At 39.0% G+C, this 26,616-nt stretch overlaps 1 protein-coding gene across 2 annotated transcripts; it reads right to left on the bottom strand.

Moving 5' to 3' along the window:
- Nucleotides 1-5,379: 5,379 nt before the first annotated feature.
- On the bottom strand, nt 5,380-25,646 carry phf13 (PHD finger protein 13). Of its 2 annotated transcripts, XM_051675822.1 has the most exons (6): nt 25,508-25,646; nt 24,764-24,804; nt 23,619-23,645; nt 20,669-20,770; nt 16,806-17,496; nt 5,380-6,718 (listed from the first exon to the last, which is right to left on the bottom strand). In XM_051675822.1, exons 2-6 carry the CDS (start codon nt 24,800-24,802, stop codon nt 6,492-6,494), a joined length of 1,086 nt encoding a protein of 361 aa, XP_051531782.1. In that variant the 5' UTR covers nt 24,803-24,804; nt 25,508-25,646; the 3' UTR covers nt 5,380-6,491. The 2 variants fall into 2 exon arrangements, with proteins under 2 accessions (XP_051531782.1, XP_051531783.1); XM_051675823.1 differs by lacking the exon at nt 23,619-23,645.
- Nucleotides 25,647-26,616: the final 970 nt, after the last annotated feature.

The raw sequence follows: 26,616 nt of genomic DNA, 5'->3' as shown, positions 1-26,616 counted from the left end.
TGATCAGAGGCAGGTGCTCATGGAGTAATTTGCATCACCTAGGAATTTGACAGTTGTGAAACTGAATGTCCCTTAGCCCTTTACATTGCTGAAGATGGACCAATCCTTGATAACAATTTTTATTTTTATTTTTTTTAATTGTCCCACACTTAGTCAGTGAACTTGTTTTATGCCCCTTTTTATTTATTATTATTTTTTATTTTATTATATACACCATATGTAGGTCTATATACAGTATATTGTGTTTTCTTATTTGGCGAATTTTGGTGAAAAATTTAGACTTTTGAGGTTGTTTTGGAGATTTTCAGAGGCAGGGGTTTGGCAGCACTGGTGTGCATGTGTACGTTTTTGAAAGGTGGTGTTTTAGGAAGAGGGGCATGTCTAATCAACAGTGGAAGTTCTACCATGGCTTAGATTCAAGTCAAGATGTAATGTTAGGTGATGTTGTGACTTACCTCAGAGCTGGATGGTTTGGTTCATGGCTTAGAACTCTTTAATGAAGGATTTTATGAAATCCCTGTGGATTAAAATACTTTTGGAATCAGGACAGCTGAAAAAGTGGATGGGCAAAGCAACTATCTATTCCAGATGGATAAAATCTTCCTATATCATCTTTATCTTTACATCACTGATGATGTGTCCAAGTTGCATCTTGATGTGTATGTCAGAACTATCCCAGCCTAACTTTGCCAGTGACATCTGGGAACAGACTGGATGACGACCATGAAAGGCATGGTGACAGCTGGAGAGACAGTAGACAGCTAGAAAGACAGTAACCAGGGCAGGTAGGGGTAGCATCAAACTGCAACTCTCGTGAGAGAGAACCCAGAAGCAAGCTACGGATATCCTTACTGAGTTATACCCCCAGGGGTGCTTGAGAAGTGGAGAGGATGAGCACCCCAATTGGATGGATCCACAGGTAATGACTCAAGATATGGAATTATCGACTAGGAGAGCAGTTTGTGTATGTTTCAAAGTCTGCAAAAACCCACATGGTCTGAAGATCAACCAGGCCAAAATTAAATGCTTGATGGGAAAGCAAGCAGGTCCAGTATCTGGTGAGACACAGGAGGAGCCAGGCCTGGAGTCACCCTCAGTGCCCAGAACCTCCAAGGACCATCTGTTCCTCACCAAATCAGGCATTCAGAACACCATCGGGTCAAGAAGCCTTCTGCCAACAAAGTAAAAAGAGTGGCATCTCTTTGATGAGGACTTGGAGGCCATCCTGGATGCCACAGCCAGTGGTGATGCAGATCAGTAGCTTCGGGCCATGTGAACCAACATTATCAGCATCAGATCTGAAAGATTTGGCTTAAAGGAGCAAGCGGTAAGTAGAGGTTCGGGGGGACAAATCGTGGAGAGTTGAAGATACTACTTGGCCAAAAACACAGCAGTCATCTTGTCTCTGACAAAGAGAAGGTTGATAAGCATCTTGGAAACACCTACAGAGACAATGCAAAGGTTTAAGACCTGGGGCACTGTAGGGCCTTGATAACACCACCATAACCCACCATATAATTCGATAGCAAGGGGTCCACCTTAAAGGAGGTCCAGGGTGTGTCAGAGCTGCTAGATCCTGCTCTGCACTGGGTCCCAGTGGATTACCGTACCTGGTCTACAAGAAGTGTCACAGCCTCTTGTACAGACTGTGGCACTTGCTTAAGGTAATCTAGAGGAGGGGTAAGGTGGCCCAGCAGTGGAGAATGGCAGAAGGGGTCCGGATTCCAAAGGAGGAGAATGCAAGTACCATCGAGCAATTCTGAATCATCTCACTCCTCAGAGTGGAGGGCAAAATATTTTTCAGTGTTGTTGTTTGACGCTTGACAAAGTTCCTCCTGAGGAATTCTTATATATGTATATATATGTATAGACACCTCTGTGTAGAAGGGTGGAGTCCCAAAGGTACCGGGATGCACACAGGGGCTGTTTACCCAGCTGATCTGTGAGGCGAAGGAAAGCAAAGGGGACATAGCTATCCTCTGGCTGGACCTCACCAATGCCTACAGGTCCATCCCACACAAGCGGGTGGAGACTTCACTGGTACGGCATCATGTTCATCATGACCTCATTCTGGATTGTTACAACTGTTTCAGTCTGAGAATCACTTCTGGGAAATCAGCATCTGCATGGCATTGTTAGGAGAAGGGCATCATCGCCAGTTGCACCATTTCTGTGAGACTATTCTCTTTGGCAATGAACATGCAGGTCAAGTCAGCAGAAGTACAATGTAGAGGCCCCCTAGTTTGGTGTGAGGCAGCCCCTCTTGGGGCAGCTTTCATGGATGATCTGACCGTGACAACTACATCAGTCCCTGGATGCAGATGGATCCTCCAAGGCCTTAAGAAACTCATCACCTGGGCTCGGATGAGCTTTAAACCGGCTAAGTCCAGGTCTTTGGTGGTGAGGAAGGGTAAGGTAGAGGACAGGTTTAGATTTTCCCTAGGAGGTATACAGATCCCATCTGTCAAAGAAAAACTGCTAAAGATTCTGTGTAAGGTGTTTGATAGCACCCTGAAAGACAGTGCATCACTCCAGATGACCAGCAATCTTGGCTTAAAACAGTGGACAAATTAGGGCTACCTGGGAAATTGAAAAACTGGATATACCAGCATGGCATTTTACCATGACTCCTCAGACCCCTACTGTTGAAAGCTTCGAGAGAACAATAAGCAGCTTCCTACACAGGTTGCTGGGCCTACCTCAAATCCTATTCAGCATTGCCCTGTACGGAGGAAGAACAAACTTCAGCTCCACTTCAGCAGTCTGAAGGAGTTCATGGTCACCTGTGTAAGAGAGGTGCTGCTCTACAGAGACTTGAGCGACACCGAGATCTCCAGGGCAGGCATTAAGGTGAGGACTGGGAGGAAGTGGAGGGCACAGCAGACAGTGGGATGAGCCGGGCTGGGTTTCTTTACCAGACCTTGCTACAGTAAAACCCAGGGGAAGGCGAGGAGTCAGTTGGTGCAGGAGGAGGTGCGAGCAGGGGTGGAGGAAGTTCGGTTGGGTAGGATGGTGGGGATGTGGCAGCAGGGCACGTGGACAAGATGGGAGCAAACACTGGACCGGAAGATTTCTTGGTCAGAGCTCTGGAGGGTAGAGCCGTCTCGGATTAAGCTCCTGATCCAGTTAGTCTGCCCAGATGTCCTGCCCAGCTTGTCAAACCTCTTCTGCTGGGGCTTGGCAGACACACCAGCATGTCCATTGTGCCACAAAAAGGGATCCCTGGAGCACAAATTGAGCTGCTGCCATAAGGCCCTGGGAGAGGGGCACTATCGCTGGCATCATGAACAGGTCTTGAGGGCATTAGCTGAGGGATCTCAAGCAGTAAGCAGAACCCCCCTACAAAGAAGAGCATCACCTTTGTCAGGGAGGGAGAGAAACTCCAAATAGAACCAAGAACAGCAGGTGGGCTCCTTGCCACAGCAGGAGACTGGCAGCTGCTGGTCAACCTAGGGAGATATCTCAGATTCCCAGATACCCTCCCAGTGACCACCCTGAGGCAAGACATGGTCCTGATGTCTGAAACAACAAGGCTAATGGTCCTGCTGGAGCTCACTGTCCCCTGAGAAGACCGTATTGAAGAGGTGTTTGAGAGGAAGAGGGCAATGTATGATGGTTTGGTAGGCGAATGCCACAGTCGTGGTTGGAAGGCTAGGTGAGAGCCTATAGAAGTAGGTTGCAGAGGCTTTGCCAGCCAGTCTCTGTTCAGAGCACTCAAGCTTATTGGCATCACAGGAGAAAGGCCATCAAGAATATCATGGATGCAGCAAAGAGAGCATCAAGATGGCTATGGATCAAGTGAGGAGATCTGTGGATGACAAAAACTACTTGGACACAAGCTGGGGCATGATCACCCCCAGCTGGGTCACCTGGGTGAGGATGTCCGATGATTAAAGACCCGAAACACCTGTTGATCCCAAGTTACATCACTGATGATGTGTCCAAGTTACATATTAAGGTGCATGTCAGAACTATTATTACCATTGGATATTTTGTTGAAAAAAACAAAAAAACAACAACATTAAGACATAAATTACACAGTTTCAGTTTCTAGAAAGGAATGCGAAGGCTCACACAAATTGTCCTTAAAATCCTCAATATCTCTTTATTTACAACAGTTTACAACATGAAGTTTCATAGAAACATCTCTTTCTTGTCATTGGACACTGCCTCTCTACCCTAAGATAACAAGTGTGAGCTCTTCTCTCCTGCACACAAACAGTCCTGAAATAATGTCATACTACAGAAACACATTACGAAAGTATAAAACATAAATGTACAGAAACCATTATCCACGAAACCCTTGATAAATGGTTAACAAAAAGCATTAACTTGCAAAATTAAATGTACAAGTGACATTTTTTTGCTCACAAAACAATGACAATCTAGCTTGTTTTATTTTTAAATAAAGATTCCAAAATTGCCTTATGGGGAAGAGATACTTTTTTTTTTTTTTTTTTTTTTCAATTTAAGGGTTTGAGGATATCCCACTTGTGTGCTTCCAAAAAAAATAAAAATAATAATAATAATAATAATTGTGGAAACTATCTACTGACTCATTCGAAAACCCGATCAATCCAGTTTCACAATTTCAATAACTTACCACAACATGAAAGTAATTAAAACAACTATCAAATCTATTTGCCTTAAACTTGCAACAAGAACATCTATAAAAAATTTAAAAAAAAAAATACACCTAAGGAAGATGCTTAGAATTATGGACCAAATTTCTATACCTCAAATGTAAAGGTTTTACATGGTAAGCATGCAGTATTCCAGTGAAGGGTGAAGTCAACATACCAAACACAACCACAAAGGTTCTGCACTTATCCACATACTAAAGGTATCAAATAATTTACCCTCTCTGCAATGTGTATCTAAAGACGTCAACCAATTTGCTCGAGATATATATATATATATATATATATATATATATAAATAATAAAAAAGTACATAATGTCCAAATGTGGTATTATCTTCAAGGAAACAAACCGAAAATTCTGCCCATTTCCGATGGGATTGCATCAGGAAACAGGACGCAGTCACACTTAGCATGCTTATTAACATGAAACAGGTATTGATCAAATTATTATGCAGGTTAGAAGGGTCAGAGCTGTTGACAACAACTACAACCTTATAAAAGATTCTTCTAATTCAAGCTACATGTTTTGGAAACATAATATCTACACATCTCACGTCACAGTGTTTTCCTGTTAAGACTAAAAATGACCACAACTGATAAAACCATGAGATGTCAATAAATTATTTAGGCAAAAATGTTCTTCTTTTGTAAGGGTGAATCTCACAAAATCTGTCAAGAACAAGTCCTGGTCATATTTAACGCACCCCCCACAAAAAAAAAAAAAAAAAAAAAAAAAAATTCTATATAAATATTGCGAATAATAATATATATAGCATAAAGAAAATGAAGCCTTTTATTAGTAATTGCTGGATATTTTAGAAAATTACGACATTTTAATTGTAAAGTTTTTATACAAGATAAAATGTGTTTTATTGCCTTTTATGGCGATTTATATAAATTACTGTTACAGTAATGAGAATCCCCATAACAGAAAATTTAAAAAAAAATTATTGATTTCATTTTCTTCAAGCAAAATATTTTTTACTTATGATTTTGTTGTGAAACGTGACCTGGACATGTAACAATCTTCTAATCAGCTAACTTGGCAATTCAAAGAACATCATTTTTGCCTATTTTGACATTTTCAAAAACATAATGTGATGACAGAAAAAAAAAAAAAAAAACAAAAAAAAAAAAAAAATCTACAGCATTGTAAAATATTTTGATTAGTCAAAAATTTAAACATGCAAACAAAGGTTTTTTTTGTTCAAAGTAGGGCAGAAATGTCAACTTATCAGAGCTTTATGAACACAGAAACAGAAATGATACATGCAGTCTCATTATGTGATCCTTCATTTGTTGCAACCATTTCTGATATTTCACTCCAAAGTATCACTGACTTTGATCAGCATTATCCAACATATAGAACTCTTTGTCTCATACACATTTGGGGGTTTCAGAAAAGTTCCACAAAGAATTGAGTCTAAACATCTCAAACACTGATATCTTAAGGTTATTTCACATAATATACATACTCTAACAAATAGACATACTTTTGAAAGCTGCAGGTACAAAGTGGCTTCTCTAGCTACCCCTTTGTTCTGATACCCTAATCCTTTCTTTCAAGAGCACCACCTATCGTAATACCTTCAGGCATGTACCGGTAAAACTCCAGTTGTCGACAGTCTGTACGGCAGAAATTTGCCGTCTTTAATGCATCATCCAAGTACTGATTGTCTTACGCAAACATTTAGGAAGGTTAGAAGTATTAAAAACAGGAACGGAAAAATATGCCGCATGTAGGTCACTCAGCCCTTCCTCTTCTGTAGTCATTGCGTCTTGTTTTCACACAACAAGTTACTTTAAGAATCTCTGTACATGTGGGAGGGGCAAATGGAGAGGAGTGGCATCAGTCGAGAAGGTGTTTTCTAGACCCCACTCTGGAGCGATTGGAGCGTCGAATGTCAAACTTAGAGTCTTTGCACCGCTGGCAGATATATGTCTCTGGGACGTTGGACTTGCGGATTTTGGCACACGAGAGGTGGATCCAGGTGTTACACTGGTTGCACTCAATCATCGCCCGCCCGGCAAATGGCTTCATGCAGAAACATGTCACTAGGTCCCAGGAGTCGTCATCTACACATAAGAGAGACAAAATGTATATTCAAATAATACCGTCAATATTTTCAATAATTTTTCATTTATTTTCTTGCGACAGTGAATCTCTGACTGCTTGCAAGTAAAAAAAATAAATTATATATCACACACACACACACACATACATACAGTACTGTACAAAAGTTTTAGGCACTTAAGATGTTTCACAAAAACATTTGTCTTAAGATGGTTATTTATATCTTCAGCTTTAGTGTGTCAATAGGAAATATAAATGTTAGACTCCCAAACACTACTTCTGCAAATAGAAAAGATTAGAGTAGAAGAACAGGGCGCTCTACAAGAGATGGCACTGCCCCCACGGAGCCCCCCACTGAACATCGAGTCAGTCTGTGATTACATGAAGAGACAGAAGCAATTAAGACTAGAAGCAATAAATAAATAGAATAACTGTGGTGAATTCTCCAAGAAGCTTGGTACTTCCTATCTGCCAGCAACCAAGAAAAACTGTGTCCAGGTGTACCTAGGAGAATTGGGGCTGTTTTAAATGCAAAGGTGGCCACACCAAATATTGATTTATCTTTTTTATGTTTACTGGACTTTGTATGATGTTAACTGATAAATTAAAACTATTTATGGCATTATTTTTGAAGACATCCTCGCTATGCAACATTTTTCACAAGTGCCTAAAACATTTGCACAGTACTGTATATATACAGGTGCATCTCAAATTAGAATGTCGTGGAAAAGTTCATTTATTTCAGTAATTCAACTCAAATTGTGAAACTCGTGTATTAAATAAATTCAATGCACACAGACTGAAGTAGTTTAAGTCTTTGGTTCTTTTAATTGTGATGATTTTGGCTCACATTTAACAAAAACCCACCAATTCACTATCTCAAAAAATTAGAATATGGTGACATGCCAATCAGCTAATCAACTCAAAACACCTGCAAAGGTTTCCTGAGCCTTCAAAATGGTCTCTCAGTTTGGTTCACTAGGCTACACAATCATGGGGAAGACTGCTGATCTGACAGTTGTCCAGAAGACAATCATTGACACCCTTCACAAGGGGGATAAGCCACAAACATTCATTGCCAAAGAAGCTGGCTGTTCACAGAGTGCTGTATCCAAGAATGTTAACAGGAAGTTGAGTGGAAGGAAAAAGTGTGGAAGAAAAAGATGCACAACCAACCGAGAGAACCACAGCCTTATGAGGATTGTCAAGTAAAATCGATTCAAGAATTTGGGTGAACTTCACAAGGAATGGACTGAGGCTGGGGTCAAGGCATCAAGAGCCACCACACACAGACGTGTCAAGGAATTTGGCTACAGTATTCCTCTTGTTAAGCCACTCCTGAACCACAGACAACGTCAGAGGCGTCTTACCTGGGCTAAGGAGAAGAAGAACTGGACTGTTGCCCAGTGGTCCAAAGTCCTCTTTTCAGATGAGAGCAAGTTATGTATTTCATTTGGAAACCAAGGTCCTAGAGTCTGGAGGAAGGGTGGAGAAGTTCATAGCCCAAATTGCTTGAAGTTCAGTGTTAAGTTTCTACAGTCTGTGATGATTTGGGGTGCAATGTCATCTGCTGGTGTTGGTCCATTGTGTTTTTTGAAAACCAAAGTCACTGCACCCGTTTACCAAGAAATTTTAGAGCACTTCTTGCTTCCTTCTGCTGACCAGCTTTTTAAAGATGCTGATTTCATTTTCTAGCAGGATTTGGCACCTGCCCACAATGCCAAAAGCACCAAAAGTTGGTTAAATGACCATGGTGTTGGTGTGCTTGACTGGCCAGCAAACTCACCAGACCTGAACCCCATAGAGAATCTATGGGGTATTGTCAAGAGGAAAATGAGAAACAAGAGACCAAAGAATGCAGATGAGCTGAAGGCCACTGTCAAAGAAACCTGGGCTTCCATACCACCTCAGCAGTGCCACAAACTGATCACCTCCATGCCACGCCGAATTGAGGCAGTAATTAAAGCAAAAGGAGCCCCTACCAAGTATTGAGTACATATACAGTAAATGAACATACTTTCCTGAAGGCCAACAATTCACTAAAAATGTTTTTTTTTATTGGTCTTATGATGTATTCTAATTTTTTGAGATAGTGAATTGGTGGGTTTTTGTTAAATGTGAGCCAAAATCATCACAATTAAAAGAACCAAAGACTTAAACTACTTCAGTCTGTGTGCATTGAATTTATTTAATACACGAGTTTCACAATTTGAGTTGAATTACTGAAATAAATGAACTTTTCCACGACATTCTAATTTATTGAGATGCACCTGTATATATATATATATATATATATATATATATATATATATTTATTATTTCATATTAGCAAACTACAGTTTTGGGAAACGTTTAGGACATATACTTTGTGCATGACAAGTATTTTTTCCAACAATTGTTTACAGACAGATTGTTTTACTTTTAATTGACTATATCACAATTGCAGTGGAATTGTGCACATCCTTGGGAGCAATTTCCAAATGCTTGAAGGTACCACGTTCATCTGTACAAACAATATTATGCAAGTGTAAACACCATGGAACCACGCAGCCATCATACTGCTCAGGAAGGAGATGCATTCTCTCTCCTAGTGATGAACATAGTTTGGTGCAAAAAGTGCAAATCACCTTGTGAAGATCCTGGAGGAAACAGGTAGACAAGTATCTATATCCACAGTAAATTGAGTCCTATATCAACATAACCTGAAAGTCTGCTCAGCAAGGAAGAAGCCACTGCTCCAAAACCACCATAAAAAGCCAGACTACAGTTTGCAAGTGCACACTGGGGACAAAGATCTTACTTTTTGCAGAAATGCCATCTGGTCTAATAAAACAAAAATTGAACCGTTTGGCCATAATGACCATCGTTATGTCTGGAGGAAAAAGGGTGAGGCTTGAAAGCCAAAGAACACCTTCCCAACCGTGAAGCATGGGGGTGGCAGCATCATGTTGTGGGTATGCTTTGCTGCAGGAGGGACTGGTGCATTTTACAAAATAGATGGCATCATGAGGAAGGAAAATTACGCTGATATACTGAAACAACGTCTCAAGTTTTCAGCCTCGAAGTTAAAGCTCGGTCGCAAATGGGGTCTTCCAAATGGACAATGACCCCAAGCATACCTCCAAAGTTGTGGCAAAATGGCTTAAGGACAACAAAGTCAAGGTATTGGAGTGGCCATCACAAAGCCCTGACCTCAATCCAATAGAAAATGTGTGGGCAAAACTGAAAAGGAGCAAGAAGGCCTACAAACCTGACTCAGTTACACCAGTTCTGTTTGGACGAATGGGCCAAAATTCCAGCAACTTAAAAGGCAATGCTGCCAAATACTAACAAAGTGTATGTAAACTTCTGACCCACTGGGAATGTGATGAAAGAAATAAAAGCTGAAATAAATAATTCTCTCTACTATTATTCTGACATTTCACATTCTTAAAATCAAGTAGTGATGTATATAAACTTCTGACTTATATATATATACACACATTTGTGCTCAGAAGTTTGCATACCCTTGGAGAATTGGTAATATACAGTGCATCCGGAAAGTATTCACAGCGCTTCACTTTTTCCACATTTTGATATGTTACAGCCTTATTCCAAAATGGATTAAATTCATTATTTTCCTCAAAATTCTACAAACAATACCCCATAATGACAACGTGAAAGAAGTTTGTTTGAAATCTTTGCAAATTTATTAAAAAAAAAAAAAAGAAAAAAAATCACATGTACATAAGTATTCACAGCCTTTGCTCAATACTTTGTTGAAGCACCTTTGGCACCAATTACAGCCTCAAGTCTTTTTGAGTATGATGCTACAAGCTTGGCACACATATTTTTGGGCAGTTTCTCCCATTCTTCTTTGCAGGACCTCTTAAACTCCATCAGGTTGGATGGGGAGCGTCAGTGCACAGCCATTTTCAGATCTCTCCAGAGATGTTCAATCGGGTTCAAGTCTGGGCTCTGGCTGGGCCACTCAAGGACATTCACAGAGTTGTCCCGTAGCCACTCCTTTGTTATCTTGGCTGTGTGCTTAGGGTCGTTGTCCTGTTGGAAGATGAACCTTCGCCCCAATCTGAGGTGCAGAGCGCTCTGGAGCAGGTTTTCATCAAGGATGTCTCTGTTCATTGCTGCATTCATCTTTCCAGCTCTAGGAAGATTCCTGTTGGTTCCAAACTTCTTCCATTTACGGATGATGGAGGCCACTGTGCTCATTGGGACCTTCAATGCTGCAGAAATTTTTCTGTACCCTTCCCCAGATCTGTGCCTCGATACAATCCTGTCTCGGAGGTCTACAGACAATTCCTTGGACTTCATGGCTTGGTTTGTGCTCTGACATGCACTGTTAACTGTGGGTTCTTATATAGACAGGTGTGTGCCTTTCCAAATCATGTCCAATCAACAGAATTTACCACAGGTGGACTCCAATCAAGCTGTAGAAACATCTCAAGGATGATCAGTGGAAACAGGATGCACCTGAGCTCAATTTTGAGTGTCATGGTAAAGGCTGTGTATACTTATGTACATGTGATTTTTTTTTTTTTCATTTTATTTTTAATACATTTGCAAAGATTTCAAACAAACTTCTTTCACGTTGTCATTATGGGGTATTGTTTGTTGAATTTTGAGGAAAATAATGAATTTACTCCATTTTGGAATAAGGCTGTAACATAACAAAATGTGGAAAAAGTGAAGCGCTGTGAATACTTTCCGGATGCACTGTATGTACCATTTTTAAAGAAAACATGAGTAAGCAGGCAAAACACATTTCTTTTATTTCTTATGGGATTCATATTCAACTGTAGGTTATAACAGAATGTAACAATCATAAAACAAAACATGGCAACAAAGAAAAAAATGAAATGACCCCTGTTTAAAAGTCTGCATACCCTTAGTTCTTAATACTGTGTATTGCCCACTTTAGCATCAATGACAGCGTGCAGTCTTTTGTAATAGTTGTCTATGAGGCCCCAAATTCTTGCAGGTGGTATAGCTGCCCATTCATCTTGGCAAAATGCATCCAGGTCATGCAAAGTCTTTGGTCGTCTTGCATGAACTGCACGTTTGAGATCTCCCCAGAGTGGCTCGATGATATTAAGGTCAGGAGACTGTGATGGCCACTCCAGAACCTTCACCTTTTTATGCTGTATCCACTGGAGGGTCAACTTGGCCTTGTGCTTAGGGTCATTGTCGTGCTGGAAAGTCCAAGAGCATCCCATGTGCAGCTTTCGTGCAGAAGAATTCAATTTGTCTGCCAGTATTTTCTGATAACATGCTGCATTCATCTTGCCATCAATATTCACAAGATTCCCCGTGCCTTTAGAGCCACACACCCCCAAAACATCAGTGAGCCATCACCATATTTCACAGTGGGGATGGTATTCTTTTCACTATAGGCCTTGTTGACCCCTCTCCAAACATAGCGCTTATGGTTGTGACCATAAAGCTCTATTTTGCTCTCGTCACTTCAAATTACAGTGTGCCAGAAGCTGTGAGGCATGTCAAGGTGTTGTTGGGCATATTGTAACCTGGCTTTTTTGTGGCATTGGCACAGTAAAGGCAGCTCATTTTTGTTCAAGTATTGTCGTATTGTGCTCCTTGAAACAACCACACTGTCTTTTTCCAGAGCAGCCTGTATTTCTCTAATGTCATCGTTTTCAGCCACACACATTGTATATAAATATATATGAGAGAGAGAGAGAGAGAGAGAGAGAGAGAGAGAGAGATTTGAAAAATTAAGAACTTCAAAAAGGGCAATGGCCGATTTTTCCTTGACAACATAAAAAAGCAAAAAGGCTGCGGTAATACTCCAGAAACCGCTAACAGGAAAAATAAAAAAATCTATCAAAATCTATCAAAAATCTATTAGAAATGGTAGGTTGCATAATTATAAGGGCTGCCCCCGACCAAAGATTTTCCTAGTCGTTGCATGTTTATGATATTAATTTAATTACTTTATATATATATATATATATATATATATATATATGTTGGGGGGCATCAGAAAATGATTTGAGTTCCAGGACTGATAAAGAATATTCTAAGTAACATTGCTAACACTGTTCTACATTACAGAGAAATACTAAACTTTAACAATGAGCCTTTAAAATATCAATTTTACAAGTGCTCGCATGAAGCGAGCCGCAGCAACACCGACAAAAGTGGTAATGATTCTGAATGTGTAGGAAAACCCAGTAAGGAGACTGTCTGAACATTTTGTTAATTGAGAGAAATGCACATTAGACGATGATCTCGGGGATCGACGATGGTCAGAGTGATCGCCAATAGCTGATGCCTTTGATGATGTCGACGATATTTAGCTCGTTTTCCCATGTATTAAATTATTATTATTATTATTATTATTATTATCAAATTAATATTACAAATAATTTGCCCGAAGACTGCTTTGAGTTCAGTTTACTTTACTACTTTGCTTTACTGCAGCCAATACATCTGTGATTAAAGAATAAAATAATACAAAAACACGTTCACCTCGAACCATGATTTATATTTCAGTGACTATTATCATCATTATAATTATATTTTTACATTTATAACTGTTTTTATGTCTATTTGTGTAAGTAATTTTCCAACTGATTGTTTAGACAGATACTTGCCTGAGGTAAATGGAAAAAAGAAACGTCCTCTTACTTTCAACTTTTATTTTCAGCAAATTACCATGTGTAAACATATGTATGAACATAAAAAGTTTCAACAACTAAGACATGTGACTAACAGAAATTGAATAATGTATTCCTGAACAAAAGGGGGGTCAAAATCAAAACAGTCATTATCTGGTGTGGCCACCAGCTGCATTAAGTACTGCAGTGCATCTCCTCCTCATGGACTGCAACAGATTTGCCAGTTCTTGCTGTGAGATGTTACTCCACTCTTCCACCAAGGCACTTGCAAGTTCCCAGACATTTCTCGGGGGAATGGCCCTAGCCCTCACCCTCCGATCCAACAGGTCCCAGACGTGCTCAATGGGATTGAGATCCGGGCTCTTCACTGGCCATGGCAGAACACTGACATTCCTGTCTTGCAGGAAATCATGCACAGAACGAGCAGTATGGCTGGTGGCATTGTCTTGCTTGCATGTCAGGATGAGCCTGCAGGAAGGGTACCACATGAGGGAGGAGGATGTCTTCCCTGTAACGCACAGCATTGAGATTGCCTGCAATGACAACAAGCTCAGTCCAATGATGCTGTGACACACCGCCCCAGACCATGACGGATCCTCCACCTCCAAATCGATCCCGCTCCAGAGTACAGGCCTCAGTGTAACGCTCATTCCTTCAACGATAAACACGAGTACAACCATCACCCCTGGTGAGACAAAACCGCGACTCATCAGTGAAAAGCACTTTTTGCCAGTCCTGTCTGGTCCAGCGAAGGTGGGTTTGTGCCCATAGGTGAAGTTATTACCAGTGATGTCTGGTAAGGACCTGCCTTACAACAGGCCTACAAGCCCTCAGTCCAGCCTCTCTCAGCCTATTGCGGACAGTCTGAGCACTGATGGAGGGATTGTGCGTTCCTGGTGTAACTCGGGCAGTTGTTGTTGCCATCCTGTACCTGTCCTGCAGGTGTGTTATTCGGATGTACCAATCCTGTGCAGGTGTCGTTACACATGGTCTGCCACTGCGAGGATGATCAGCTGACCTTCCAGTCTCCCTGTAACACTGTCTTAGGCGTCTCACAGTACGGACATTGCAATTTATTGCCCTGGTCACATCTGCAGTCATCATGCCTCCATGCAGCATGCCTAAGGCATGTTCATGCAGATGAGCAGGGACCATGGGCATCTTTCTTTTGGTGTTTTTCAGAGTCATTAGAAAGATCTCTTTAGTGTCCTAAGTTTTTATAACTGTGACCTTAATTGCCTACCATCTGTAAGCTGTTAGTGTCTTAACAACTGTTCCACAGATGCATGTTTATTAATTGTTTATGGTTCATTGAACAAGCATGGAAAACATTGTTTAAACCCTTTGCTATAAAGATCTGTAAAGTTATTTGGATTTTTACAAAATTAACTTTAAAATACAGTGTCCTGAAAAAGGGACGTTTCTTTTTTGCTGAGTTTATATTATTTTTTTTGATCACTTAATTATTTTAATCACTTTTTCGTTTCGTTTGGAGTGCAGTTTGAATTTAGAAATGTATTTGATTTAAGTTTTTCATTTTTTAAATAAATTAATTTAATTTTCAATGCAAAATCACTTAAGCAAGAATATCCACCGATCCCTCAGCCCAGGGGTTGCCGATGTATATCGTGAAGGAGGGAACAAAATGAATTTATTCACACACATGATGTATTTTCTTTTCCCGGACAACGAAATACCCGACCGGTAGAGAATGCACAGATGAAATAGGTTAGTTTCCAAAGAGATGTTGCCCTTCACAACTGTTGTAAAGCCATCTTTCAAAAAGTTGAACAACACACAATTTCATTTACATTTTTAGTTGTTTGTTTGTTTTTAACGCCATGCCAGCTTCTATGGCTATTTCCATGGCGAGAAATGTGTAAGGAACTCTATATAAGGTTTTTAAAATCAATTTGCCTAAAAACTCTAAAATTGCGTTAGGTATGACTTTGTTAAACATTTCTTCATGAGTGTTTACGGAATTAAAAAAAGGTTTCTCATGGGGTTAAGACCAGTACAGTCTAATAAAACATGTTTCAAGGATTCATGTTGGTGAATCTTCTAATATAAAAAATGTGTGTGTCATCCTGGAGTGAAAATTTTTAGTTAAAATAAATAAAAAAATAAAGTTCAAAGTTTGAAATCAAGGTGTCTTGCTTTATTGTGTAGGCTTAACCCTAACCCTGCTTAACGAAAATTACCCCATAGTACCACCTACCGTCCAACCAGCGGTAATATCGGTGTTGTCGGTGTCCTGTAGAGTTTTTTTTTCCTACGACCAATCGACCAATCAAAACTTGGTCGACCAAGACTCTTCTCATCGACTAACATTTGGTTGACTATTTGGGGGCAGCCCTAATAATTATGCTGCCACATCCACACCAATACGTTTTCAGTTTCCTAATGTCATCGTTTTCTACAGTATGCATTACTAGAGAGCGTTTACGTACGTCTCCATTTTCAGAGCAGGATAAACGTAGCAAAATTAATGCGTATTCAACTAAAACATTTTAATGTCTTAATTTTGCCGATACCAATACCTAAGGTGGTGGAAAAAGGTTGTGGTCATACATCAGAACCCTCCAAGGCTGCCAATGGAAAAACATTAATAAATCTATCAGCAAACTATCAACATAAATTTTTGCAGATATTGTATATAATTAAAGCAGCTACTGGTGTTGATTAAACAGTCAACATCTATTCTAAATGGAAGGATGCATAATTATACTGCCACGTCCTTGCTGATACGTTTTCATTTGAAAAATCTGTTTTCTGTTCCTAACGCCAGTTTTCTAAAGCATGCGTTACTAGAGAGTGTTTTTGTACGAAGAAACGGCATTCCATTGTGGATATGAGGTGTAAAAGTAGCAAAATCAATGTGTTTTCAACTGAAATGTCGTAATGTTATTATTTTGACAATACTGATAACTAAGGTATTGGGAAAAGGCTGAGGTCATACTCCAGAACCAAAGTGGATAGCGTAAACAACACATAATACATGTTTTTAACGAAAACATATTAGTGTGGACCCGACCTAACCTTGTTTTGGCCACATTCTAAGGCTGCATCACATGTAATATGTAGAATGAATTGCTGTGTGAAAAGCTCAGTGAAAAATACATTTAAGATGGCAGATGAATTAAAATACATGTTGTAATGTTGAAATATGTCAATGTAATTAAAATATATTTTTTTCACTTATATTATTACGCTATTAGCTTAGCAACATGCTAATGGCAAACTATATTGAAATCAACTGAGTCTAGTTTGCTATGGACTTTGCGTGATGAAGCAGAGTTGCTGCCTATGGAGAATATTCAAATCAGTCACTTATGAGGTTCCATCTTGTTTAGGATGCTGCCTTATAAGGCAGCTGCATATGTAGGTAATAGACAACAAGACAACTCACTAAGTTTAGGAAAAAGACCAATTGATTGACGTCGGAAGAGGTTACCTGAATCAACCATGATGTCTTCATCGTCTCTCGATCCATCCTCATCTCGGAACACCACTTGTTTTCCCTGGCGGATCACAGTCCTTTTGCCAGGCAAACCTTCTACCTTCAACACCATGGCTTCTCCATCAGGTAGTGCTGGTTTCTCCCTACCCTCCACTGTAGACTCTGAACCAGAACTTTTAGAACTGTCCCAGCATGGATGCCCGGAATCAGGTTCTTCTTTGCACATTACAGGACCCGGAGAGCCTGAAGCAGGTGTTGAACATGTGCCAGCATGTGCAGGCCACACTGTACCCATCCTAATAGATGGCACGGGAATGTTGACGTAATCTTCCGGTTCCTCTTTGATGGTACATCCAAGATTGCCGATCTCCCCTTGAGCACTAGGAATAAACTGGGAAAAGGATCCAAATTCTTCATCCTTACTCTTCCTCAGCTTCTTCTTCTTTTTCACCTTGTCAGCTTTCTTTCCACCCTCTAGAAGAAGACCAGCTGACTTGGGACGCTTCTGTGGCTCAGACTCCTCTCGTGAAGGTCTCTTGAATCCACCAAAGCTCTTGCGGTTCTTGGGTGGGGGCTCGTCCGGAGATGAGAGGCCACAGCCCAGTCTCTGATTCTCCCATCCATCGCTGTCCACAGTGCTGCCGGTGCTGTTGGGTGGACTAGAACTGTTCCTCAAGTGTGCCTCCTGTGGACAGAGGTTAAAAATGGTTTTAATTTGGAAAACGACTATTCCACATTGACATCTGTTGACTTCTACCACCACAGTCTGAAGATGAACAAACGTTAACTCCCAGAAGTCACTTATGGCGAAATTAATATACAGAAACCCATCCACACGCACAATCCTGCTGGTAAAATGCAGACCAAACTGGTACAAGATGACAATGTCTACTTATATCAAGTAAAGACTTCAGAGGTTTTTAATATGGCTTTTATTCATATTTTACGGATGATAAAAGCCAATATTCCATTTACCTTTCCCAACCGAGGAAAACAAAATATTTATATGATGTTATAATGTGACTGTAGAACCTTGTTCAGTCTGTACCAGACAGCCGAAAAGGAAAAACGTAATTTTTTTTTTACACTTTCTAAAGAAAATTTGAGTGTGCCTGCTCATACAAAAGTAGAAAAAAAGGCGCCATGATGCTAGGGTGTTCTGGGAGGTTGCTACTTACTAGGGGCTTGCTTATCTAGATATTTCCCGGTCCCTCCTTCAATGTAAGCCTATGGAACTTTTGTGTCTGTTTTATCATCCACCAGGCAAAAATCATAAGTCAGATTGCATAGTCTGTAATAGTAAGTAATATCACAACTGTTCTCAATAAGCTGAACCATTTGAGGTATTATTCATGTTTGCAGCACAAATAGTGTGGGACGAGTTACACCAGCAAAGCTGGTCACAGACCAGGATCAGAAAAGTATTATAGCGCAGAGCAAGAATTGCAAGCTCATATTCTTCTAGAAGCACTGCTAAAATTAAGATGTAGCCCCTAAGACAGAGATAAATTATTGGTCATCAGAAATGCAGGTTTCTAAACAACAGCGCCCACAAAGACAAACCCAAGACTGACCATGTGCTGTTAAAAATAAAGCACACAATTGGCAGGTTTTTGAAATCCACTGTAAATTCCGAGAACTTAAAATCTCCCCATCATTTTCCTGCCAAACCACAATCAGCTTTCTGGACAGAGTTATGCCATCACAGCTAATAAATAGTTCCCAAATCAACTGCAGATTATTTTGTAGAATTTCTCATGGGTCCACTTCTGCTTATCCCAACTTTTGTTTCTTCCCTCACCCAACGATCATTATTTTTAAACTCAGAAGTGCTATTGCTCCTTTGTGCACAGTGACCTGGGAAAACAAAATAAGTGTGAAGTAATTAAAGAATGTAAGACACAAATAATAAAAAAGACATGAATTTTGACCAACTGCAAAGTAATGAGATACATTAGCTCTGTTTCAAAACCTAGAGAGCATATTTATGCTGCCTTCAATGAAACCTCTTTTGACCAAATTCCAACATATCATTACATGCATCCTTTGCAGAGAAGGCGAATCCCTAAATGCACTGTGACGAGCTCAGTTAAAAAAAAAAAAAAAAAAAAAAAAAAGTCATCCAAGAATTGTTAAATGTAATTCAAAAATGGCTATTTAACCAATATTTGAGTGTGCTTTGTATGATTTTAAGCTTAGAGTATCATGCTTTGCAACATGCTAACATCACACACAAAAGAGCGCAACAGTCTGATTCGCAAGTAAAAATCCCATTAATGTTTTCCAGATGGGAACAGATTTTTAATGATAATTTATAAACCTTTAAAAAAAGACCTACCGTGAGCTCCGAGGTTATTAATCAATGGCATATGCTTGTGTTGAAGCCATCAGTCCACATTATTTCGGCTTCATTTAAAAAAAAAGTTTGTTTAATGCCGGCATTTTTAGTGAAGAACTACACTACCCATGATCCTGAAGGGAAACAATCCACCAGTCAGAGAATTGCAGTGAACAAATCATGCAAAAACAGCTCGCCCACTTCTTGCCCACTCTCAAAATAGTTGCATACCAGTACATCTGAATATTTAGCGTTAACTTTAAAATATATTGATCCTATACTTATATAATAAACAACTTTCAATCGATAGTTTTATATTCCATTGTTTTTAATTCAATTAATTCATTTGAAGTGCTTCATGGGATTGCAGTTCTTTCCCTCATGAAAGACAGTAACTGCAGTCTTGTACCTTCATATTTAGTCTGATTTTCAAATGGCTTTTTGCTTTAAATGTAATGTCGAGATTCACTTCAGAGATGGTTGGTTTGGTTCATGGCTTACAACTCTTATGAACAATTTTATGAAACCCTTAAGAAAAAGACGAATGGGAAAAATAATTTCAGAACCGATAAAACTGAAAAAAATGGGCGGACACTGTTGCGCTCTATTGCGGTCCGATTAACATGTATATATGCTGGATAAAGCAGAGCTACAATCGCATTATAGTGGCCTGTTTGTCAAACTTCAAAAAGTTTAAATTTAATCTGGTCTACATTTAAGTAGACTAAAGCATTTAAATCACATTTTCATAGTTTTAGTCCAACTGAAATCTCACTTTAAAGTGCATGTAAACTGACTTACTTGGTTACATTTCAGTTAAGATGCTGCCTTAGAATGCACCTGCCTATGTAGACAGTAGACAGCAAGGCAGCTCACTAGGATTTGGAACAGAACTATTTTCTGTCCTCCTGGGTTTCCTCGTAACAGAGTTTACACAATTTAGCCTCCATCCATTTTAAGATCCATTAAAGGGGGCGAGACCTAAAAGTGAAGTGTTTTTGGATGCACACACACTGCTGTCGTGAAGAATGACTCTTAGAGACAGGGTCTGAGATGAGAATGGAGGAGACTGGAGTGGCCCTCTTACCCTGGAAGAGAGGGCTGGGGGGTTTTTGAAGGGGGATGTCTCTCAGTGGCCGTGACAGAGCGGCTGCCACCACCATTTCTGTGGATCAAACAAGAGTGTCAGCAGCAGAGCAGCTCAAAAGGGCAGACAGGGGGAGTAACACCCATGGGGAAAAAAAAAACTAAAAAACAAACCCAGTGCTACACCACTGCCGAAGGAACCATTGAAGGTCTGTGTCATAGCCTTAATGTGTCAGAGAGTTTCATATCAAGATGGTTGAGTGAGCCTGTGTGGACAGCTAGGCTCCCTTCACCCAGTGCCATCAAAATTGTACAAAAGTGCAAACACACATTTCTGGCAGAAGCACTTTTAATCAAATGTAAAATAAGTATGTGGACATTTTGTGAACACATTTCTGTTATCGCATTCTCTGTTTCAAACACAGACACTCACCTCCTGTGGATAAGGAATATAACCAGCATATGCAAGCACAAAAGTGCAGAACTTGTTGAAATCTTCCACAGTCCGTTTCCGCTTATATGTTGAACTGTATCCCTGTAATTATAAAGCAGCAACAGTACCAAGATGAGACAGTAAGCAAGTCATCATTTCAGCAGACAGTTATCATATTTCACCCCAGGTTAAAGGCTTATTTCACCCAAAAATGAAAATTCTCTCATAATTTACCCACCCTCATGGCATCCCAGATGTGTATGACTTTTCTTCTTCTGCAGAACATAAATGAAGATTTTTAGAAGAATATTTCAGCTCTGTTGGTCCATACAAGGCAAGTGAATGGTGACCATAACTTTGAAGCTTCAAAAAGCACATAAAGGCAGCATAAAAGTAATCCACACGAGTCCAGTGGTTTAATCAATGTCTTATGAAGCAATCCAATTGATTTTGGATGAAAACAGACAAAAATAGAACACCTTTTTCACAATAAATCTTGACCTAAGCATCTAAGATTTCAAGCTTGATTACACTTCTTAGCGCCATCTAGCACTCCGCGCATGCGTTAAGCCCTAGGAAGTGTAATTGAGCTTGAAATCATGTCGTGCCTAGAGACTGCAATGGCAAGATGTACAGTGAAAAAGGAGTTACAGTTTGGTCTGTTCTCAACCCAAATCATTTGGATCACTTCAGAAGACATTGATTAAACCATTGGAGTCTTATTATTACTTTAATGCTGCCTTTGTGTGCTATTTGGAGCTTAAAAGTTTTGGTCACTTGTATGGACCTACAGAGTTGAGATATTCTTCTAAAAATCTTCATTTGTGTTCTGCAGAAGAAAGAAAGCCATACACATCTGGGATGGCATGGGGGTGAGAAAATAATGAGAGAATTTCATTTTTGGGTGAAATACTATAATTAATTAATCAATTGATTTATGCGGCAACATTTCCAAACTGTGTCATCACTGCAATAAAGTTGTAAAAATGGATACAAGATTGGATATTGCTTTCCACCTTGTGGTGATACATTTTTATCACCTTTTTGTCTCATGGCTTTACGTTTGAAACGTGAGTATTTTCAAGTTTACAAATTGGCCCCATTCACTTCCATTGTAAGTGCCTCACTGTAACCCAGATATTTGCTTTTATTATAGAAAAAGAGGGACGAGCTGAAATCATTTTTTTGTGATTATCAACATTATGCCACAAACGCTGTCTATTGAGCTTAACTTGTTGAACCAGGAATATTCCTTTAAATGAAAAACTGCATTAAAAATTTACATTATTTATAGTGTAATATGAAAGCATATTATAGTCATAAAATGAGTCCAAATCCAAGACTGTGCACATGTGCTATTTTGCAGCGCCTCTGTCAACAGTGCAAATATTTGACATCGAATAAAAGACACATTAATTATGCAATTACACGAACAACACAAATAAAAAATGCAAAACTATGTTTTCACAATGCCATTTTCATCAAATCTATGTGATTTACACGTTATAATAACGTTTGACACATATTAAAATGTGATTGCTGACAAGTTTAGCAATTTGAGGCACACTAATGAAGTACAAATATTAAAAAAGAGAGAAAAACATGTTTAAATAAACAAAAAATGGTTTTATTGTCCAACCGTGAAAACTGTGACCACCTTCCTAAATTTCATCAACTTAAACTAAACCGAATTACTGAATTAGACATATATTGCTAATACGTTACAATAGCACACAATTTTATTATACTGCTTTTGATGAATGTTATTTTAAGAGCTCAAACTAGTAACTATTGAACTAATAGCACTGAAACGTAATGTTTCTTTGAATATTTTTGGTACGATTACACATTGCTTACAGTTTTAAACGAGACAGACCACCCCATTGTCAGCCACACATACATATGGATGATTAAAAATAAGACAAATTCATTATACGAATACAAACAAAAACACAGAAAGTCGAAGTTATTTGCAGGGTTGTAAAAAGTACTCAGAAACTATACTTAAGTGAAAGTATGGATACTTAGTGAAAATTTTACTCAATTAAAAGTCCAAGTATCTAACCAAAAACATACTTGAGTGAAAGTAAATTGTACTTATTTAAAAAAAAAAATAAAATAAAATTCCTAGCTAGAATGAAATGAAGAGAGGAGATTGTGTGAGAGGATGTTGTTAAATTCGATTGGTTTGTTAAGTCGCCTTTGTACTGTCTCTGATGACCGTCATATTTCTCCCACAGTGGCATTCGCAACCTGGTCAAAGAATCATGTTACAATAACTACATTTTTGCAAAACGATTTTTATGTGGCCTGTTGTACGTAACACGGCAATTTCCTGTTGAAATAAACACTAGAGGCGCTAAAACAACTATGACATTTATTCCCTTTATCTCAAATCAGGAGTAAAATGGCAGATTATCAGTTCATAAACACTCATTCCTCACACAAAGCTATCTTATGACATCGAAACACTTTTACTATAGTGCATGACTCATTTTAACATTTGCATTACATAAACTACAATTCCAAGCTTCTTTAAGTGTGATCAAATTGTGCAGTACCTCAACTTATAGAGCGTTGCTCTTGTGATACAAAGGACAGGGGTACGAGTCCTGAAGAGCACGTAAGTCGACACGTGAGGCGAAAGTGTCAAAGCACCACAAAATTACATGGTTGCTTCAGAAATTTTGTTTTTCATCTCACATTAGCTTTTTATGACACTATCGGTTAGGTTTAAGGTTTAGGGTAGGTTTTGTTGATTTAAATTTCTATAGAACATTAACCTTAAAAACCTCATCTGTTCAAGAGAACATTTCACTCGCTTTTAGCACCACACAGTGGACATTTCACTTCGGAACTGCCCTGAGATGTGTAATGAACCACATAATTTTATTTTGCAAAAACGTTGCCACAGTCACGCAATGTCCGTTGCATGGGAGAAGGCACTCACGAATTGCGATGTCAGAGCACCCAGGCCCTTGGGACACAAAGATATCAAAAATTAAAATAAAGCTTTCTTCAAAGTTAGTAATGTTGTTGGTTTTCTGAATTTTTTTCTGAGGTTTCCCATCAAACCTTGCTGTTGAGCAGATTTTATTATCATTATTATTACCAATATAATGTCTGGTTTTATAGTTATTATTATAATTAACAGTTGCCTAACAACAACATCAACAACAACAGGGGGCCTGGGTAGCTCAGAGAGTATTGACGCTGACTACCACCCCTGGAGTCGCGACTCCAGCCGGGTCTCCTAAGCAACCAAATTGGCCCGGTTGCTAGGGAGGGCAGAGTCACATGGGGTAACCTCCTCGTGGTTGCTATAATGTGATTCTCACTCTAGGTGGGGCGCGTGGCGACTTGTGCGTGGATGCCGCAGAGAATAGCGTGAAGCTTCCACACGCAGAGAAAAATGCATTTTTCTTTTTTTTTTTTTTTTTTGGGGTGATTTTTCTCCCCCTTTTCTGCCCAATTTGGAATGCCCAATTCCCAGTGCGCTCTAAGTCCTCGTGGTGGCGTAGAGACTCGCCTCAATCTGTGTGGTGGACGACGAATCTCAGTTGCCTCTGCGCCTGAGACCATCAATCCACACATCTTATCACGTGGCTTGTTGAACGCGTTACCGCGGAGACGTAGCGCGAGTGGAGTCTTCACGCTATTCTCTGTGGCATCCACGCACAACTCACCACGCACCCCACCGAGCGCGAGCCACATTATGGCGACCACGAGGAGGTTACCCCATGTGACTCTACCCTCCCTAGCAACCGGGCCAATTTGGTTGCTTAGGAGACCTGGCTGGAGTCACTCGGCACGCCCAGGATTTGAACTCATGACTCCAGGGTTGGTAGTCGGTGTCTTTACTCGCTAAGCTACCCAGTCCCCCACTTGTCAAGTTTAAATAAAATTATATTTTTCTTTGTAATTAAGTAAAAGTACAAGTATTCCGTTTAAATTGCACTCGGGTATAGTACAAATCTCCAAAAAAATAATACTTAAGTATAATATGTATGTATTTTTACTCAATTACTTTACACCTCAGGCTATTTGGAACAATTAACAGTATACACGGATTACATTAAATCAAAATGTATTTACCTGTGTGTCAAATGCACAAGTTGTGGAGCTGCTGTCCATGTCTATAAAGTAAAACAATGTGTTTTAGTCACTCACATAATGTTAATATACAACATATAACTCATTGCATACTTCTTATTCACTTCTTAAGTTGATATAATTTTTTTTTTTTTAAAAACACAAAAAACAAAAAAATACTGTATTTTTTAGATTACTTGATTGGAGCAAGTATTTCTTTAAGGAAACATTGAATAAATGTGCAGTAAAACATTCGATTTAAATCAAACATTAATAGAATACCGCCATACCTTTATAAAATAAAACGTTTTGAAAAGTGGGATTTGTAAGATTATATAATACATTCAGTCGCGTCAAACCTCTCCACCCAAAAACACATTAAACTCATCTAAACACTTTATTTATTCAACCCCACATCTTTCATTTGATTCAGATGGGAAATTTAAATGTGCTTCTGAAACACTTCGTTACAATAAATTGTTCTTTTTAATGTTGTTGATAGACGGTCCTCGAGTACAGCTAGCCTACTAAAACCTCATCCTTGATCTGTAATATTTTATAACATTACAGCATCCATAGCACACTAATTATACACAGTGTTCACTATTGTACATCGAAACTGTCACTAATTCACATTTTAAGGTCTTTAAACAAAAGTTGATCCACTTTTTTTAGAATTTGCTTACTGACTAGCCGTCATGCTAACATTGTTGTGACTGCTATTTGTGTTTGTTTATTCTGATTTACCAGCTGTTGAAACACAGACGGTGCAGATTCAGATATTTGTCCTGAATGGAGAAACAGGCGATGACAGTGTCAGGTGAGATGGAAAACACTGATATATGATGAAGATGTGATGGGTGAAAACCCGACAGACAGCTATGCTTGTCTGTCAAAATAAAAGTCCCTCAACTAAAATCATGTCTGCATAAAAGTTTCTAATCTAGCAGGTGTGAAAACTGTGCTATTTTGTTAATTAGATATGCTAAAAGTGGAAAGAAATACTGGTGTAAAACTATGGCATATCAGGACTAAATAACATTTTTATTCATATGGGTCACTAATCTATTTGTCTATATTGTCAGATTATGTTTATTATACATTAAGATTGAGGGAAATAAATCTATGGCACAGCAGAACTACAGAACAACGTTTTTCGTATGGGTCAGTCATGTGGGATTGCATTTATAATATTAGATGTGCGGGAAATACTGCACTGACTCTTGAGATAAGGGACAAAACATGTTTAAAATCGGAGCTTTTATTTTTTAATACTTAATTAATTTGAAATGTATATATTTGTAGACAAAGGTCTCAGATAACGAACGATGTAAGGGAACAGGTTTTTATAAAAACGCTTTTTTTTTTTTTTTTTCTGAAAATTGACATTTATTCACTTCATAACTTGCATCTTACTGTCATCTGTGTCAACTCCGGCAGACACACCAAAAAGCGTGCTATTTTAATTTGATTCATCCAACAAGTGTAAAATCTTAAATGATCTAATAATATTGTTCAGTAAAGGAGTTAAAATACATTCAATATATATATATATATATATATATATATATATATATATATATATATATATATATATATATATATATATATACATATATATACATATCCCACAATTTTAACAGAAATTATAATAATGAGAATGACAGAGTTGACAAGTTGAAGCTGTGACCGCAGAGACTTATACATTGTTTGTTTAAAATATGAAAAGTATAAAACGTACCAGACCACGTGTCCTACTGTTGCATCCACCATGAGCAGGAAGTGGGAAAGGGGTACTCGGAGTTAAAGCTGATCAGGACATTTTCTGATTTATTCAGGATAAAAACAATTTTTTG

The sequence above is a fragment of the Myxocyprinus asiaticus genome, chromosome 37 (genome assembly GCF_019703515.2).
Source record: "Myxocyprinus asiaticus isolate MX2 ecotype Aquarium Trade chromosome 37, UBuf_Myxa_2, whole genome shotgun sequence".
Taxonomy (NCBI): domain Eukaryota; kingdom Metazoa; phylum Chordata; class Actinopteri; order Cypriniformes; family Catostomidae; genus Myxocyprinus; species Myxocyprinus asiaticus.
Note: the sequence above shows the minus strand (reverse complement) of the source record. Positions and strands in the feature narration are given on the sequence as shown.

Coding starts and splice junctions, on each gene's coding strand:
- phf13 (XM_051675822.1), bottom strand. CDS start 24,802: ATGGACAGCAGCTCCACAACTTGTGCATTTGACACACAG. Junction 17,497..20,668: donor ATATTCCTTATCCACAGGAG/GTGAGTGTCTGT, acceptor CTCTGTCCACAG/GAGGCACACTTGAGGAACAG. Junction 6,719..16,805: donor AGACATCATGGTTGATTCAG/GTAACCTCTTCC, acceptor TCTTATGTGTAG/ATGACGACTCCTGGGACCTA.